Source organism: Pongo abelii, chromosome 16 (genome assembly GCF_028885655.2).
Source record: "Pongo abelii isolate AG06213 chromosome 16, NHGRI_mPonAbe1-v2.0_pri, whole genome shotgun sequence".
NCBI classification, from domain to species: Eukaryota; Metazoa; Chordata; class Mammalia; order Primates; family Hominidae; genus Pongo; species Pongo abelii.
The window spans coordinates 74,085,260-74,102,932 of record NC_072001.2 but is presented as its reverse complement, the minus strand read 5'-3'; the positions used below and the strand labels follow the sequence as shown (position 1 = coordinate 74,102,932).

General features: G+C 43.2%; 2 protein-coding genes across 5 annotated transcripts in view; one reads left to right on the top strand and one right to left on the bottom strand.

Annotated features, from left to right (window-relative positions):
- The window catches only part of LRRC49 (leucine rich repeat containing 49), a 153,918-nt gene extending 151,993 nt beyond the window's left edge, over positions 1 to 1,925 (bottom strand). For 2 of the 4 annotated variants that reach the window (XM_054532831.2, XM_009249983.4), the window contains exons 1-2: positions 1,623 to 1,886; positions 929 to 985 (exon numbers count right to left, since the gene is read on the bottom strand). In XM_054532831.2, the coding sequence (XP_054388806.1) occupies positions 929 to 985; positions 1,623 to 1,670 (105 nt within the window). In that variant the 5' untranslated portion in view covers positions 1,671 to 1,886. Of the gene's footprint in view, positions 1 to 913; positions 986 to 1,622 lie in introns of all 4 variants that reach the window. The other 2 variants (XM_063716698.1, XM_063716699.1) reach the window with 2 other exon arrangements.
- Positions 1,926 to 2,145: 220 nt separating this feature from the next.
- On the top strand, positions 2,146 to 17,172 carry THAP10 (THAP domain containing 10; the record flags this gene model as incomplete). Its single annotated transcript, NM_001134211.1, is given in 4 exon segments — positions 2,146 to 2,721; positions 6,800 to 6,820; positions 15,591 to 15,738; positions 15,849 to 17,172. Coding segments are annotated over 4 exon segments (795 nt in total). The 3' UTR covers positions 16,046 to 17,172.
- Between the last annotated feature and the right edge of the window lie 501 nt (positions 17,173 to 17,673).

Sequence of the window (17,673 nt, the reverse complement as noted above, 5' to 3'; positions counted from 1 at the left end):
TGAGGTGAGACAGAAGGGAAAGAAAAACATGTTTATCTCAAAATCTCAAAAATTAAATCAAAAGCCAGAAATTCTAGAAATGCTAGAGACATTATGGGCAAATAGCCTGGGGGAAAAAAATCTCATATTCATATCGTAACTTCTAAATAACATTAAGTCTAATATGTGTCCACTTCTAACCTGTTTTTTTCTTCCCTGATTTTAAATGGGATGTGTGGATATGCCCTCCCAATTACCATTTTATCTAAGGTGTCATCAGTAGTGAGACATACCATTATTTTACCCTCTATTAAGAAAGAAAAAAAAAACCTCCCCAATTAAACTATGACATGCCATCAATTTTAAGAAGGCTCCTGATTTCAGAAATGTGTAAATATCACTGGGTGCGGTGGCTGTTGCCTGTAATCCCAGCTCTTTGAGAGGCCAAGGCAGGCGGATTGCTTCAGTTCATGAGCTCCAGAACAGCCTGGGCAACATGGTGAAACCTATCTCTACAAAAAATACAAAAATATTAACCGGGCGTGGTGGCATGCACCTGTGGTCCCAGCTACGCAGGAGGCTGAGGTGGGAGGATCGCTTGAGCCTGGGAGGCAGAGGTTGCAGTGAGCCAAAATTGCGCCACTGCACCCCAGCGCCCCAGCCTGGGTGATACAGCTAGACCCTGTCTCAAGAAAAAAAAAAAAAAAAAGTGTACATGTCAAAAAAAAAACCCTTACCTTTTGTAATCAATAAAATAACATTAAGTTTTTTAAAGAGGGCTATTTTAGCTTTATGTAGGCAGAAAGTAAGAACTAGCTTTAAACTGGAAATCAAAGCAAATCTACTTAAATTTTTCAGTTTAGAATCTATCTACACTTTAAGTCATGTTGCTATTTGTGTAGAATTTAAAACAATCTTCAATTTAAATGCCAACCTTCTTAAATCTTACTTTGTTTTTTTCAGGAAGGGGTGATGTTTGAATAACCAGATGAAGCCCGCAGTTCACCTGAAATGTAAGAATTAAACCATAAAATTTGCTCTTAATACACAAACACATATTTCCAAAAAAAAGGTACAAAGAAAAATATAACAAAAAATTAGAACACAATGCTCCATTTCTGTTTCTGGTAAATGATCTTGTTCTGAGGATTTGCTGAAAACAATAAAATCACATCTAAGAATTAAAAGGTTTCACTGATCTATTTTCCAAAATGTCGGCAGCAATTTAACCCTCTAGTTAGTACCTCAGGCTTTCGACATTTGCCATTCAGGTCTAAATAAACATCTCAATGAGACAGGTGAAGGAGGTGGGAGTCCCTAATGATAAATTCTCTTCACAGTTAAAAGGAAAATAAAAGAAAAAGGAATTGACTGGCCAAAGGAATTTAAATAAACCCAAGCCTTTCACAGCAGACCAGCTCCACCTTCTGGGGAGCCCAGATCCTGGACAAGACTTTGAGTACCCATCATACAATATTAAATTGTGCCTTGGTCCAGCCCACGAACCTCAAACCCTGGTCAGACAATAGCTTGAGTAGACCCAGCGGTCCCGGTCCCAATAATACAGCCCATCTCCTAGGACAAAGACGCCAGTCAGAAAGAGTACCAATGGGAAGAAAGAGAAAGTAGAAGGCCCAACTTACGTTGTTCGCAGCCCGGCCAGAAACAGAGCGATATTTCCCGGGAATCATGATAGGAGACAGTCCAGGTTCTCTGTTAGATCTGCCTTCGAGGTGACTCTACAGCGGAGATTCAAAGAGACCCGAAAGAGGTCATCTCCTAAGCAACCCGCTCAGGGTTACCATGGAAACGACCATTTCCGGTCTGGACCTCTCCCGAATCGATAGAGCCACACAGTCGTTGCAGCTTCTGGTTGTATTCGTGAGAGCCCAGTGTGTCACCACTTCCTCGTTCTATTTTCCCAGCCTCATAAAAACAGAGTGGTAGTATTGGGAGGAGGATAAACTGGGGAAGAGGCTGGCCACATTGGTTGCTATGACAACCACCACTTCCGGTCCGTTCCTCTTTACGGCCCACCTCAGCGCTGCCCGCGCGAAATTTGTATCCCTTTGCTTGTGTCCACTGGCTCCCGGGGAGCAGTGCAGGGAGGAGGAGGAGGAAGATATCAAAGAGCCCTCCCATTGGGGTCCCCAGATCGCCACTTCCGGTGACCAGAGGTAGGGAAGGAAACAATCCCGACACGGAGTGGACAGGTGAGGAGGGGAGGACTTGCCTCGCCGAGGCCGCTGCGAGGAGCGTGCCCAAGGGCGAAGGTCCAGGGAGCCCGGCACCCGCGCACCGAAGACGGCCGCCATGCCGGCCCGTTGTGTGGCCGCCCACTGCGGCAACACAACCAAGTCTGGGAAGTCGCTGTTCCGCTTTCCCAAGGACCGGGCCGTGCGGCTGCTCTGGGACCGCTTCGTGCGGGGCTGCCGCGCCGACTGGTACGGAGGCAATGACCGCTCGGTCATCTGCTCTGACCACTTTGCCCCAGCCTGTTTTGACGTCTCTTCGGTTATCCAGAAGAACCTGCGCTTCTCCCAGCGCCTGAGGCTGGTGGCAGGCGCCGTGCCCACCTTGCACCGGGTGCCCGCCCCGGCACCTAAGGGAGGAGAGGAGGGAGACCAAGCAGGCCGCCCGGACACGAGAGGAGAGCTCCAGGCAGCCAGGCATTCTGAGGCTGCCCCAGGTCCGGTCTCCTGTACACGCCCCCGAGCTGGGAAGCAGGCTGCGGCTTCACAGGTAAAGAGAGACCACCGAAGGTTGTGTAAGAACCCCTGGACTCTGGCTGGGCTCCTCCACTTAGTGTCACCTTGGGAAAGGCACCTCATCTCGAAAGTTCCTGTTTTCTAGTCTGCAAAGTTAGGGGTGTGCTTTAGAGGTGATCTCCAAGGTCCCACTTAGCATTAACACTTTGGAATTAAATGACCCAGTTAATTCCTTCTAACTGCTCCTCCCCCAAAACACACACACACACACACACACAGTCTTGTCTTGCAGAGTAGTGAGTTGCTTTCACTCGCTGCTCCAGAGTTTTTAAATAGAAAGGGTTTAATTTGAGCCAATCTCCAGGATTGGAGTGCTTGAAACTGTGTTTGCATAACATTACATAAGCTTGAGGAAAATCCCTTATTTGTATCACAAATGATGGGGCGGAGGAGATGTGGAACTACAGATGAAGATGGAGCTTGCTAATAAATCCCTTCCCACCCCTAAGCCTCCTTTTGACTGATAACTAGCTCTAGCTGCCTTTAAGTTCAGTATCCCTGGTGAGCTGAATTTCCCCATCTTGCTCTCTTCTGCCTACTTTTCTATTCCTTCTAAATATTGTTTGCACTCATTTTGCATCTGGTTTCTACTACCTTCTTCCCCACTTAACCATTTTAAAGAAAACTTTCCAGCCTTCCTTGTGATAAACTTCAGCCTTACCACCATTACACAGATTAAATTATAGCAAGAGGTTAGTAATTTCCTCAGGGGTCTGTAATCCTTACTTAGGTCGGGTTGCCAGACCAACACTCTTTCTGCAGTACTAACCTGCTTCCTACATTGGGGTGGGTGTTTAAGACCCTTTAATGGCATCTTGCAATTATTAAGATAAAGAGCAAAAATATTAACCCAATTTACATGGCCCTGCATGTTTTTTCCCCCTGCATACCACACTAGCCCTAACCAAGGCCACTGTCCCTGTTGCTCACTGTGTACCATCATGCTGACCTTTCAGTTCTTGGACATACTATACTATATTACTTCCTACCGACAAGACTTTGCTCAGTTGTTCCATGTATTATAATATCCTGGAACTATGCCCCTCCCACTCCCATCATTACCAATTAAGTCTTTTTCCCTTAAAAATCAGCTAAACATCTTTCCCCTTGATCCCTTAGTTATGTACTCTCATTCTTTGTGTACTCCATGTGATTCAGTAGCACAGATACTTCAGTAGCACTTACCATAATTGCCATGAAATAATTGTGTAGTTTGCTTAATATTTGTTTCTCATATTAGAATGTAAGCTCCATGAGAGCTAGGATCATGTCTGATTTCTTTGCCATTGTATTGCAGTGCCTAAAACAATATTTTACAAATTTAAGTAATTCAATAAATATTTATGGAATGATTACATGACTATAAGAACAAATTTTTGCATTATAATTGAATTTTCAATTATCTGCCAGTTTCCCTGCTCACCAAGCTGTATACCTGTCAAGATAGCTGTCCTTTCCTTGAACCATCTGTCCACCATCACCACCTATGCAAACTTTGCCCAAACATATACATCCATATACATATATATTTGTGTAGCAAGAGAGATAAATACTAAACATGTGCCACACACATCCCCCTACACCATTTTTCTTCTTCATAATTACACAACCTAATCAAAAATTGGGAGAAGAAAAGCCAAGCTAGTCAAACAACCAAAGACTTTGTAACCCATAAAAACTAACCACTGGGAAACAGATCCAGCATACATAATAAATCTGTTTTCCATTTTGTAAGTGTAACCAGCCGACATTTATAACAATCCATAGTACATTAATATACTTGCTGAATTACTAGAAAGCTATGTGTGAGTTCTAAAATAGTCACTTTAAAAGTATATAAGGTTAAAAAAAAGATTTTGAGTTGATAGCAATAAATGTTTAGCCTGGTCTGGATAAAGAACCCTAATCACGTCGCTAAAAAATTGGCTTGTCTATCTGACTTCTTCCCCCACCTAATGTTTTTCTTCCCAATCCCAGGACTAACTGTCTAAAAATCAGATTTCCAGTCATTCTACAACATTTATTGAAGAGCTATTGTAGACACTGTTCTGGGTGCTTGGTGCTATATATAGATAAATATAAATATGAGTGTTACATATCTTTAGGGGGCTTCCGAAAAGACAAGACACTACTTCCAAGGAAAGAAAGGGGCTTGATTATTGTTTTCCCTTAACTGTTAATTTTGCATTCCAACTGAATTTTTTAAATTGTTTACTTGAACTATAGCAAATACACACAAAAGTGAACAAATCTTAAGTGGACAAGTCATTAAATTATCATAAACTGAACATGTGTAACCACAACCCAGGTCAAAGAAACAGAACATTGCTAGCACCCCAGGAGTCCCTATATCACCTCATATCCAGCCCCTCCCCTCTCCTCAAAGGTAGCCAAGTTTGCTTTTTTTTTTTTTTTTTTTGATTTCATATAAATCAAATCATACTGTAGCCATTTCCTGTGTCTGGCTTCTTTTGTTCAACATTACATTTTTGAGATTCATCCATATTGTTGCATATAACAGTAGTTCATTTTCATTATTATGTAGTATTCCATTGTATGAATATACCAAAATTTGTCTGTCTATTGTTGAACATTTGGGTTGTTACCCATTGGGGCTATCATAAGTAATACTACCATAAACTCTTGTACATGTGTTTTGGTCCACATGTGCACACATTTCTGAGGATATATACCTAGAATTGCTGGGTCATAGTATTATATTAAACTTCAGTAGATAATACCAAATAGTTTTCTAAAATACTTGTACCAATTTACACTTCTACCACAAGTATGACAGTTTCCATTGTTCCACATTCTTGCCCATACGTGGGATTTCTAGTCTTTCACATCTGAGTCCATTTGCAGAGTGCATAGTAATGTTTTTGCTTTTCATCCCCTGATTACTGATGAAATTAGTAAGGAAACACCTTTTCAAATATTAATTGGATATTTGGGTAGTCTTCAGTGACATGCCCTTTTAAATGTAGCCCATTTTTCTGTTGGATTGTCTGTCTTTTCTTGTTGATTTAGAATTTTTAATAGATTCTACCTGGAAGTCCTTTTTCAGTTAAATGTTTTTATCTTCTCCCACTATCGGTTGCCTCTTGGTTCTTAATAATGTCTTTTGATGTACTGAAGTTCTTAATTCTGATGTAGTCCAAATTACCAATAATTTTCCTTATTCTTAATACTTAAATCATTTTACTATGCTGTTTGTAATAAACTTTGTTTTTACTTTCTATATTTAGATCTAATTCAGAATCGATTTTTGTGTTTGGTGTGAGGTAGGATTTAAGTTTCATTTTTCCCAACATTGATACCCATTTGACTCAGCATCTTTTATTGAAACTACTAGCATTTCTTCTTGGCCTTGCAATGTCAGCTTTGTCATAAATCAAGTGCCCTTTATATGCATAGGTCTATTTCCACATACTTTATTCTGTTTCACTTATCTGTTTGCCTAAGCAAAAGTATCACAGTGTCTTATATAGCTTTATTAAGAATTAATATTCAATTGATTAATACCTCTTACCTTGTTCATGTTTGTGGATATTTTGACTATGTTGGGCTCTTTAGATTTCTAGATACATTTCAGAATTGGTTTGTCAATTTTCACAAATTACCTACTAGGATTTTGATTATGACTCCATGGAATTCATAAATGAATGTGGGAATAAATGGCATATTGACAATATTGACTCTTCTAATCCATGAACATATATCTCCATTTATTTGGGTTTTTAAATTTATCTTAAAAGTGTTTTATGGCATTTGATGTAAAGGTCTTACATATCTTTCATTAGATTTATTCACAGCTATTTGATTTTGCTACTATAAATGGTATTTTAAATTTTATAATCTATAAGTGTATATTGATAAATTAATTTTTGTTGAACTTGTATCCAAAAACCTTGTTAAACTCACTTATTAATTTCAATAGTTTATAAATTTTCTTCAATTTTATACAAGTACAAAAATATCATCTGAAAAAAGTGTTTGATATTCGTGTTTTTATTTCGTATTCTTCCTGTTGCACTGGCTTGAACCTCCAGTACAGTGTGGGAACAGAAGAGGTGAGGGGAATCCTTTTCTCATTCCTAATTTCAGAGGGAAAGCCTTTAATATTTCCCCATTTGATTATGATTTTTACTATAGTTTTTTATAGCTCTCTTTGTAATAAAAAGAAATGTTCCCCTTTATTCCTGGTTTAGATTATAAATAATGGTGAATTTTATCAAATGGTTGTTCTGAATCTATTAAGGATAACATTTTTATTATGTTAATATAGTAAATTATATTGATTGGTTTTAAAATATAGAATCAAACTTGCATGGCTAAAATAAATTCAGTTTGGTCAAAGTGCTTTATCCCTTTCTCATATTGCTTAATAAAATATTAGCTAAAATAAAATATTTAGGATTTTTGTATCTGTGTGCACGAGTGAAAATGGTCTACAGTTTTTTTCTTTCTTGGAATGCTTTTCTCAGGTTTGGTGTGAAGATTATGCCAACAGATTTGGAATTGTTCTCTCTTTTTTCATTCTCTGGAAATGTTTATATAAAATGGCATATATCCATTAATAAATTTGGTATTAATATTTGGTAGAACTCATTGATAAGACAGGAGTTTTCCTTTTGGAAAGGTTTTTTATAATGGATTCAATTTCTTTGTTATAAGGTTATTCAGAGTTCTTTTGTTTATCCATTTTGATAAATAGTATTTTGTTTATCCATTTTGATTAATAGTATTTTTTAATTTGTCTGTTCCATCTAAATTTTTAAATGTATTGACACAAAACCTTCATGATAATCTTGTATTTGAAAAAAATTCTGTTTGAGCTGAGGTAATTTTTGCTTTTTCATTTTTTCTTGATCAGCTTCACCAGAAGGTTTATCAATTATTATTTTTTTCTTTTTTAGACAGAGGCTCACTCTGTCACACAGGCTGGAGTGCAGTGGCGCAATCTCAGCTCACTACAACCTCTGCCACCTGGGTTCAAGCGATTCTCCTGTCTCAGCCTCCTGAGTAGCTGGGATTACAGGTGCCTGCCACCGTGCCCAGCTAATTTTTGTATTTTTAGTAGTGATGGGGTTTCACCATCTTGGCCAGGCTGGTCTTGAACTCCTGACCTCGTGACCCACCTGCCTTACCCTCCCAAAGTGCAGGGATTACAGGCGTGAGCCACTGTGCCCCACCGGTTTATTGATTTTTATGAGTCTTTCCAAAGAACAAACTTTGCCTTGTTGATCTTCTCTCTAGAATTTTTTTCATTTATTTCACTTATTCATTATTCCCTTCCTCTACTTTTTAAAATTTTGTCCACTGCTCTGTCTTTAACTTCTTAAGAAGTTAAATTATATCATTGATTTTCAGAATTTTTATGGTGAATGTTAAATGGCGCAGCTAAGTTTCACAAGCTTATTTCCCAAATGTAGAATTCAGTAGAGTGGTGTTGATAGAGGAAAATCTGGGTCCTTACAGGGGGCTATGTTAGAGATATTTTGTGGAATACTTTTTGCATGATATTAATAATTCTAACCTAAATTAAGCCCAATTAATTTTTCTATCCTAATATATGCATTAAAGATTTTAAGTCCCCACCTAACGTGGCTTTACTGAATCTTACAAGTTTTAGGTATGGAGTATTTTTATTATTTAGTATAAAATATCTAATTTCCATTGTCATTTTATCTTTTATTCGTGGGTTAATTAGAAGTATATTTTTAAATTTCCATATCTCTCGGCATTTTTTAGTTAAATTTTTGCAATAGATTTCTAGGTCAATTACACTACTGCCAGAGAAAATACAATATATGGACTTAACCTTTTGAAATTTGTTGAAACTTGTAACATGCCCAAAATAGTTTTTTAAATGTTCCATATGTACTTGAGATGAATGTGTGTACTGCACTTGGATAGTGTTCCACTGATGTCTATTAATCATGTTTAAATTTCCTATATCCTTTTGGAATTTTTATCTTAATTAATTACTAAGAAAGTGATGTTGCAATCTTCCACTGCGATTTTGAATTTACATATTAATCTTCAAATTCTACCCATTTAGTGGTATATATCTTGAAGCTATGTTATTAGGTTATTAGCAATGTTATTAGGTATGTATATATTTTGAAGCTATGTTATTAGGTTACTAGCAATGTTATTAGGTATGTATATATTTTGAAGCTATGTTATTAGGTATGTAGTGCTAATATAGCAACACCAGCTTTCTTTAACTTAGTGTTTGCATAGTACATCTGTTTCCATCCTTCTACTTTCAATCTTTGTGTCCTTAAAAGTTTAGGCATTATTCTGTCTTATGGTTACCCCATTGAAGAGAATGTATCTTTTTTCCTCTGGCTGCTATTAAGTTTTTCTCTTCATTTTCCAGTTTTACTGTAGTGTGCATAGGTTTGGTTTCTGTTGTTTTTATTTTGATAAATAGAAAGGGTTTATAGTACTTTTGTAAAGCCATGTCTTAATGCCTTCTATCCATTTTGATAAATTCTCAGCTGTTATTTATTCAAATATTGCGTCTGCCCCATTTTATGTTATACGTTTAAATCTTATCCCCTATGTCTGTTATGACATTTTCTGTATTTTCTATTTTCCTTTTGTCTCTTTCTGCCTCATTCTAGATATTTTCTTTTGACTCATGTTCTAGTGGATTAATACATGCCTGGAAATTCTGCCTCTGAGCTTTTAATCTGAAGAAGCAATCAGATATCTACACAAGAGATTTATGTTCAAATATTTCTAGTAATATGGATTGTTTTAATAAATTGTAGTATATCTGTATAATACATTCCTATGTGGCAATAAAAATTATGATTTAGAATATTTAATAACAGATTACATATAAAATAAGTGGGAAAACTAGGTTATAAAGCATTATATTATCTCAATTTTTAAAAATACACAAAAAGACAAAAAACATCAAAATATAAAGTTTTAGCTATGGATTGTGAGATTATGACTAATTTTTAGCTTCTTTTTGCTTCTCTGTATGGTGCAAATTTTTGCAGTAAAAAATGTATTATTGTTATAAAGGGAATAAAAGTTATTTTTTAAGCCCTGATTAAATTTCTAAAACTCTATTTCATCCAGAATACACCTTTTTGTAAAGAAATATGTGTTTATTCTGGATTTTGACAATGCTTGGCTTAGAAGTAGATATAACTAGTGAAAATTGGTCATGATTTAATAAACGTGGAGGTAAACCCTTTAAATAAGATTCGTGTTACAAAGGGACTCTTCACAAGAATTTCTTTACAAAGTTTCTTTTTTTTTTTTTTTCTGTGTGTGTGTATGTGTGTGTTTGAAACAGAGCCTCACTCTGTCGCCCAGGCTGAAGTGCAGTGGTGTGATCTTGGCTCACTGCAACCTCTGCCTCCTGGCTTCAAGCAATTATTGTACCTCAGCCTCCCGAGTAGCTGATGTGCCACCATGCCAGCTAATTTTTGTATTTTAGTAGAGGTGGGGTTTCACCATGTTGGCTAGGCTGATCTTGAACTCCTGACCTCAAGTGATCCGCCCGCCTCAGCCTCCCGAAGTGCTGGGAGGCGTGAGCTACTGTGCCTGGCCACAAAGTTTCTTTAACTTGGGTATCAATAGCCTATGGTACAGCCACCAAAGACACCTACTAAAATATTTTTTCAGTGGTTTGAAGGCAGCTGCCACTACTGCTAAACACTTTAATTTTGTTTTCATTTCTCTGTCACTTACTTTCTCTCCTCCCAGGCCCTCTTAACTTTTCCAGATATCTTTTCTTACCCTCTTCCACATAATCTCTAGGTACCCTGTCTTGTATTACCTTTTACATATCAAAACCTTCCTTCTTTCTACCTCTCACCCATATTAGTTCCCCCACAAATCAAATTTCACCACCTGGCACAATAGCACACACCTGTAATCCCAGCACTTTGGGAGGCTGAGGCAGGCGGATCACTTGAGGCCAGGAGTTTGAGACCAGCCTGGTCACCATGTTGAAACATGATCTCTACTAAAAATGCAAAAAATTAGCCAGGCATGGTGGCAAGCACCTGTAATCCCAGCTACTTGGGAGGCTGAGGCACGAGAATTGCTTGAACCCGGGAGGTGGATGTTGCAGTGAGCCAAGATCATGCTTCTGCACGGCAGCCTGGATGACAGAGGGAGACCCCTGTTTCAAAAAAAAAAAAAAAAAAAAAAAAAAAAAAAAAATTCTATTTCACAATGTAGTTTTTCTCAGGAAAGTATTAAAAGTCACTTTTCTTATTAAAGGAGACTTCTATAAAGTATAAAGAACAAATGAGTCCCTCTCCCTCTCCCTCTCCCTCTCCCTCTCCCTCTCCCTCTCCCTCTCCCTCTCCCTCTCCCTCTCCCTCTCCCTCTCCCTCTCCCTCTCCCTCTCCCTCTCCCTCTCCCTCTCCCCTCTTTTTTCGGTCTCCCTCTCCTTCTTTTTTCGGTCTCCCTCTGTTGCCGAAGCTGGACTGTACTGCCGGGATCTCGGCTTGCTGCAACCTCCCTGCCTCGGGCTCCTGTGACTCTCCTGCCTCGGCCTGCCGAGTGCCTGGGATTGCAGGCGCGCGCCGCCACGCCTGAATGGTTTTTGTATTTTTGGTGGAGACGGGGTTTCGCCGTGTTGACCGGGCTGGTCTCCAGCTCCTGGCCTCGAGTGATCTGCCTGCCGCGGCCTCCCGAGGTGCTGGGACTGCAGACGGAGTCTCGCTAACTCAATGCTCAATGGTGCTCAGGCTGGAGTGCAGTGGTGTGATCTCGCCTCTCTGCAACCTCCACCTACCAGCCTCCTGCCTTGGCCTCTTAAAGTGCTAAGATTACAGCCTCTGCCCCACCGCCACCCCGTCTAGGAAGTGAGGAGCGTCTCTGCCTGGCCGCCCATCGTCTGGGATGTGAGGAGCCCCTCTGCCCGGCCGCCCTATCTGGGAAGTGAGGAGCGCCTCTGCCCGGCCGCCCATCATCTGGGATGTGAGGAGCGCCTCTGCCCGGCTGCCACCCCGTCTGGGAGGAAGTGAGGAGCGCCTCTGCCCGGCTGCCCCGTCTGGGAGATGAGGAGCACCTCTGCCCGGCCGCCCCGTATGGGAGGAAGTGAGGAACGCCTCTGCCCTGTTGCCCTATCTGGGAAGTGAGGAGCGCCTCTGCCTGGCCGCCACCCCGTCTGGGAAGTGAGGAGCGCCTCTGCCCGGCTGCCACCCCATATGGGAAGTGAGGAGCGCCTCTGCCCAGCCGCCCCTTCTGGGAGGTGAGGAGCGCCTCTGCCCAGCCGCCCCGTCTGGGAGGTGAGGAGTGCCTCTGCCCGGCCGCCCCGTCTGGGAGGTGAGGAGCGCCTCTGCCTGGCCGCCACCCCGTCTGGGAGGAAGTGAGGAGCACCTCTGCCCAGCTGCCCCATCTGGGAAGTGAGGAGCGCCTCTGCCCGGCTGCCACCCCCTATGGGAAGTGAGGAGCGCCTCTGCCCGGCCGCCCACTCTGGGAAGTGAGGAGCGCCTCTGCCCGGCCGCCCACTCTGGGAAGTGAGGAGCGCCTCTGCCCGGCCGCCCACTCTGGGAGGTGAGGAGTGCCTCTGCCCGGCCGCCCCGTCTGGGAGGTGAGGAGCGCCTCTGCCTGGCCGCCACCCCGTCTGGGAGGAAGTGAGGAGCGCCTCTGCCTGGCCGCCACCCCGTCTGGGAGGAAGTGAGGAGCACCTCTGCCCAGCTGCCCCATCTGGGAGGTGAGGAGCGCCTCTGCCCGGCCGCCCCGTCTGGGAGGAAGTGAGGAGCGCCTCTGCCTGGCCGCCACCCCGTCTGGGAGGAAGTGAGGAGCACCTCTGCCCAGCTGCCCCATCTGGGAAGTGAGGAGCGCCTCTGCCCGGCTGCCACCCCCTATGGGAAGTGAGGAGCGCCTCTGCCCGGCCGCCCACTCTGGGAAGTGAGGAGCGCCTCTGCCCGGCCGCCCACTCTGGGAAGTGAGGAGCGCCTCTGCCCGGCCGCCCACTCTGGGAGGTGAGGAGGGCCTCTGCCCGGCCGCCCCGTCTGGGAGGTGAGGAGCGCCTCTGCCTGGCCGCCACCCCGTCTGGGAGGAAGTGAGGAGCACCTCTGCCCGGCCGCCCACTCTGGGAGGTGAGGAGCGCCTCTGCCTGGCCACTCCGTCTGGGAAGGGAGGAGCGCCTCTGCCCGGCCACCCCGTCTGGGAGGTGAGGAGCGCCTCTGCCCGGCTGCCACCCCGTCGGGGAGGAAGTGAGGAGCACCTCTGCCCGGCTGCCACATCTGGGAAGTGAGGAGCGCCTCTGCCCGGCCGCCACCCCATATGGGAAGTGAGGAGCGCCTCTGCCTGACCACTCCGTCTGGGAGGTGAGGAGCGCCTCTGCCCGGCCGCCCCGTCTGGGAGGTGAGGAGTGCCTCTGCCCGGCCGTCACCCCGTCTGGGAGGAAGTGAGGAGCACCTCTGCCCGGCTGCCCCGTCTGGGAGATGAGGAGCACCTCTGCCCGGCCGCCCCGTCTGGGAGATGAGGAGCACCTCTGCCCGGCCGCCCCGTCTGGGAGGTGAGGAGTGCCTCTGCCCGGCTGCCACCCCGTCTGGGAGGAAGTGAGGAGCACCTCTGCCCGGCCGCCCCCTCTGGGAAGTGAGGAGCGCCTCTGCCTGGCCGCCACCCCGTCTGGGAGGAAGTGAGGAGCGCCTCTGCCTGGCTGCCCCATCTGGGAAGGGAGGAGCACCTCTGCCCGGCCGCCACACCGTCTGGGAAGTGAGGAGCGCCTCTGCCTGGCTGCCCCATCTGGGAAGGGAGGAGCACCTCTGCCCAGCCGCCACACCGTCTGGGAAGTGAGGAGCGCCTCTGCCTGGTCGCCCCGTCTAGGAGGTGAGGAGCGCCTCTGCCCGGCCGCCCAGTCTGGGAAGTGAGGAGCGCCTCTGCCCGGCCGCCCTGTCTGGGAGGTGAGGAGCGCCTCTGCCTGGCCGCCACCCCATCTGGGAGGAAGTGAGGAGCGTCTCTGCCCGGCCGCCCCGTCTGGGAAGTGAGGAGTGCCTCTGCCCGGCCGCCCCCTCTGGGAAGTGAGGAGTGCCTCTGCTCGCTCGGCCGCCCCCTCTGGGAAGTGAGGAGCGCCTCTGCTCGGCCGCCCCGTCGGGGAAGTGAGGAGCGCCTCTGCCCGGCCGCCCCGTCTGGGAGGTGAGGAGTGCCTCTGCCCGGCTGCCACCCGGTCTGGGAGGAACTGAGGAGCGCCTCTGCCCGGGCGGCCCGGTCTGGGAAGCGAGGAGCGCCTCTGCCCGGGCGGCCCCGTCGGGGAAGTGAGGAGCGCCTCTGCCCGGCCGCCCCGTCTGGGAGGAGAGGAGCGCCTCTGCCCGGGCGGCCCCGTCTGGGAAGCGAGGGGCGCCTCTGCCCAGCCGCCCTGTCTGGGAGGTGAGGAGCGCCTCTGCCCGGCTGCCCTGTCTGGGAGGTGTACCCAACAGCTCCGAAGAGACAGCGACCATCGGGAGCGGGCCATGAGGACGATGGCGGTTTTGTTGAAGAGAAGGGGAGGAAGTATGGGGAAAGGAAGGAGAGATCAGATTGTTGCTGTGTCTGTGTAGAAAGGGGTGGGCATAGGAGACTCCATTTTGTTCTGACTAGGAGAAATTCTTCTGCCTTGGGATGCTGTTGATCTATGGCCTTTTCCCCAGCCCCCTGCTCTCTGAAACATGTGCTGTGTCAACTCAGGGTTAAATGGATTAAGGGTGGTGCAAGATGTGCTTTGTTAAACAGATGCTTGAAGGCAGCATGCTCTTTAAGAGTCATCACCACTCCCTAATCTCAAGTACTCAGGGGCACAAACACTGCAGAAGGCCGCAGGGTCCTCTGCCTAGGAAAACCAGAGACCTTTGTTCATGTGTTTATCTCCTGACCTTCTCTCCACTATTATCCTATGACCCTGCCATATCCCCCTCTCCGAGAAACACCCAAGAATGATCAATAAATACTTCAGAAATTAAAAAAAAAAAAAAAAAAAAAGAAAGAAAAAAAAAAAAAAAAAAAAAAAAAAAGAAAATGAATGAACTACAATTTATGTATAGCATGGATGAATTTCATAAACATTGGACAAAATAATCCAGAAAAAAAAAAAAAAAAAATAAGTAACACTACTCATCTATGTTACTAACATATTACTTCAATGATAAATAAGAAGTCAGAATGAGAAAAACAAAAAAAAAAAAAAAACAAAAAAAAAAAAAAAAAAAGAACAAATGATTAGGTTTTCTAGAATAATATGACTGCTAAGATATCAAATAAGTTAATACTGATAGTATCATCTCGGTTGGGCGCGGTGCCTCATGCCTGTAATCCCAACACTTTTGGAGGCCGAGGCAGGCGGCTCACCTGAGGTCAGGAGTTCGAGACCAGCCTGGCTAACATGGTGAAACCCTGTTTCTACTAAAAATACAAAAAAATTAGCTGGGCATGGTGGTGCCTGCCTGTAATCCCAGCTACTTGGGAAGCTGAGGCAGGAGAATCACTTGAACCCAGCAGGCGGAGATTGCAGTGAGCCGAGATCACACCATTGCACTCCAGCTTGGGCAACAAGAGCAAAACTCCATCTCAAAAAAAAAAAAAAAAAAGTATTATCTCTTCTAGCTGTTGATTTAAGAAAAAAAAAATAGTTGTAAGCAAATAGCTTATGCATTCTGGCTGACCAGAATTCATGATTTATAAGTGAAAAAAGACAGTATGGCAGAATTCATAAAAGGTTGGACGATAGATTCACCTTGCCTAGGTTCAAATATCAGCCTTACTAATATGTGACTGAAAATTTTCAGCTATACTGTTTTACTACTTGTAACTTTTGAAAGATAAAACCCTATAAGGTACACTTTAATATGTTTCTCCTCTGATTTGTATTTTTAGATTACATGTGAAAATGAAGTTGTGCAAACCCAACCCCATGCTGATAATCCATCTAATACTGTCACTTCAGTACCTACTCACTGTGAAGAAGGCCCAATGCATAAAAGTACACAAATTTCTTTGAAAAGGCCCCATCACCGTAGTGTGGGTATGTTTTGACTCTTCAATGGATTAAGCAATTGAATTGATCTTTTGTATATTAAAGATATATGAAAAGCAAAGTCTAACTCATAGGTACTTATGCTTATTCTCTTTCAGGTATTCAAGCCAAAGTGAAAGCGTTTGGAAAAAGACTGTGTAATGCAACTACTCAGACAGAGGAATTGTGGTCTAGAACTTCCTCTCTCTTTGACATTTACTCCAGTGATTCAGAAATAGATACAGACTGGGATATCAAGAGTGAACAGAGTGATTTGTCTTATATAGCTGTACAGGTGAAAGAAGAAACATGTTAAAAACTCAACATCAAATGCTCTGATGTGCTATAGATTTTCAAATCTTTACTCACATAATTATCTCTTTGCTATTGTAAATCTTTCACTTCAAGATAATTTGACAGTTGAGTATCAGCAAAATTTGTTTAGCTCTAAGGCAAAAGTTTGTTTGCTTGCCAACACAATGAAGATAATCCCTACCCACAAACATCCCTGTTCTCTACTTTCACCTTTTTTTTTTTCTTTTAATCCTTTTGGTAGAAATCAGGTTACAAAGCAAAACCACAATATCAACATTTCCTAATCAAAATTAAGCATTGAATATTTGTTTAAGCTTAGTTCAGAAGCAATGCTCCTACGGGACTTGACATTTGCTAGTTAGAATGTCCCTACTCTTCTAAATAATTTGAAGGTATAGAGCAGTAACACAGGAACAGTGAGCACAGCCAAGCCTGACACTACTAAATGATTTGGTAGTGAAGCCAGGACATCTACCCTTGACTGTTTTTTATGGTATTTATTTATTAGTTTGTCCATTTGTAACATGTATAGATCTGTCCTGTGAGCATTTCTGATGAATCTGTGGTTCTTACAGAAATTTTTCAAAGGGAATCAATTTAGAGATAGGGTTTTCATATACTTACATTAACTTATTAATGAAATCTGTTTGCATCAGTGCTTACTGCAACACATTAATTAGCTTGATTAATTTAGATTAGAATCATTAACATCATGAAAAATAAAAGTACTACATTTCTAACTTATTCCCATTGCAGGTGTTAGGTTTTTTTTCTGTCAACACCTCTCTTTTGAATTCTACATTTGAGAAATAAGCATGGAAATATTAGCTGCCCCGTCTGCCACTCACCAGGAAAAATTTCTATGGCAATTTTGTACTATGAAGTAAACTGTTACAACAGTTTCTGAGAAGCGTACTATAACTCTGATCTTCCATTGAGAATAACAAAAATAAATATCAATTTTACACCTCATATATCTTCTTAGTTCTGGATGATTAGAAGAACTTGCATGTATTTTTATCCTAGAAGGTTTAAATAATACATCAAAGTTATTTTCTTCCAAATGTAATTTTATGTCTGCTTTAAGGAAAATAAAATATTAATAGGAGTTGTGAGCCTGAACAATGATTGTGTAAAAACATAGCATTATTATTACTTTCATTATTGTTACTGCTATTTTGACTTGAATTTGAGATGACTGTTTTTTGTTTGCTTGTTTTAGAGACAGGGTCTTGTTCTATCGCCCAGGCTGGAATATAGTGGTGCAATCATAGCTCTTCGTAACCTCAAACTCCTGGGCTCAGATGATCCTCCCACCTCAGTCTCCCAAGTAGCTAGGACTATAGGTGTGTGCCACCATACCCAGCTAATTTGTTTTTTAAATTTTTTTGTAAAGATGGGGTCTCACTACATTGCCCAGACTGGTCTCAAACTCCTGGCCTCAAGCAATCCTGCCAACTCGGTCTCCCAGGGTGCTGGGATTACAGGCATGAGTCACTGGATCTGGCCTGTTTTAAGAGAGCATTATGTTTTAAAATGAATCACATAAATCTTCTGAAGCTAAATCTCATCAATAAGTACCCTTTGAGCTTTGAAATAGCCTATCTCCTTAATTCAAACCATAATGAA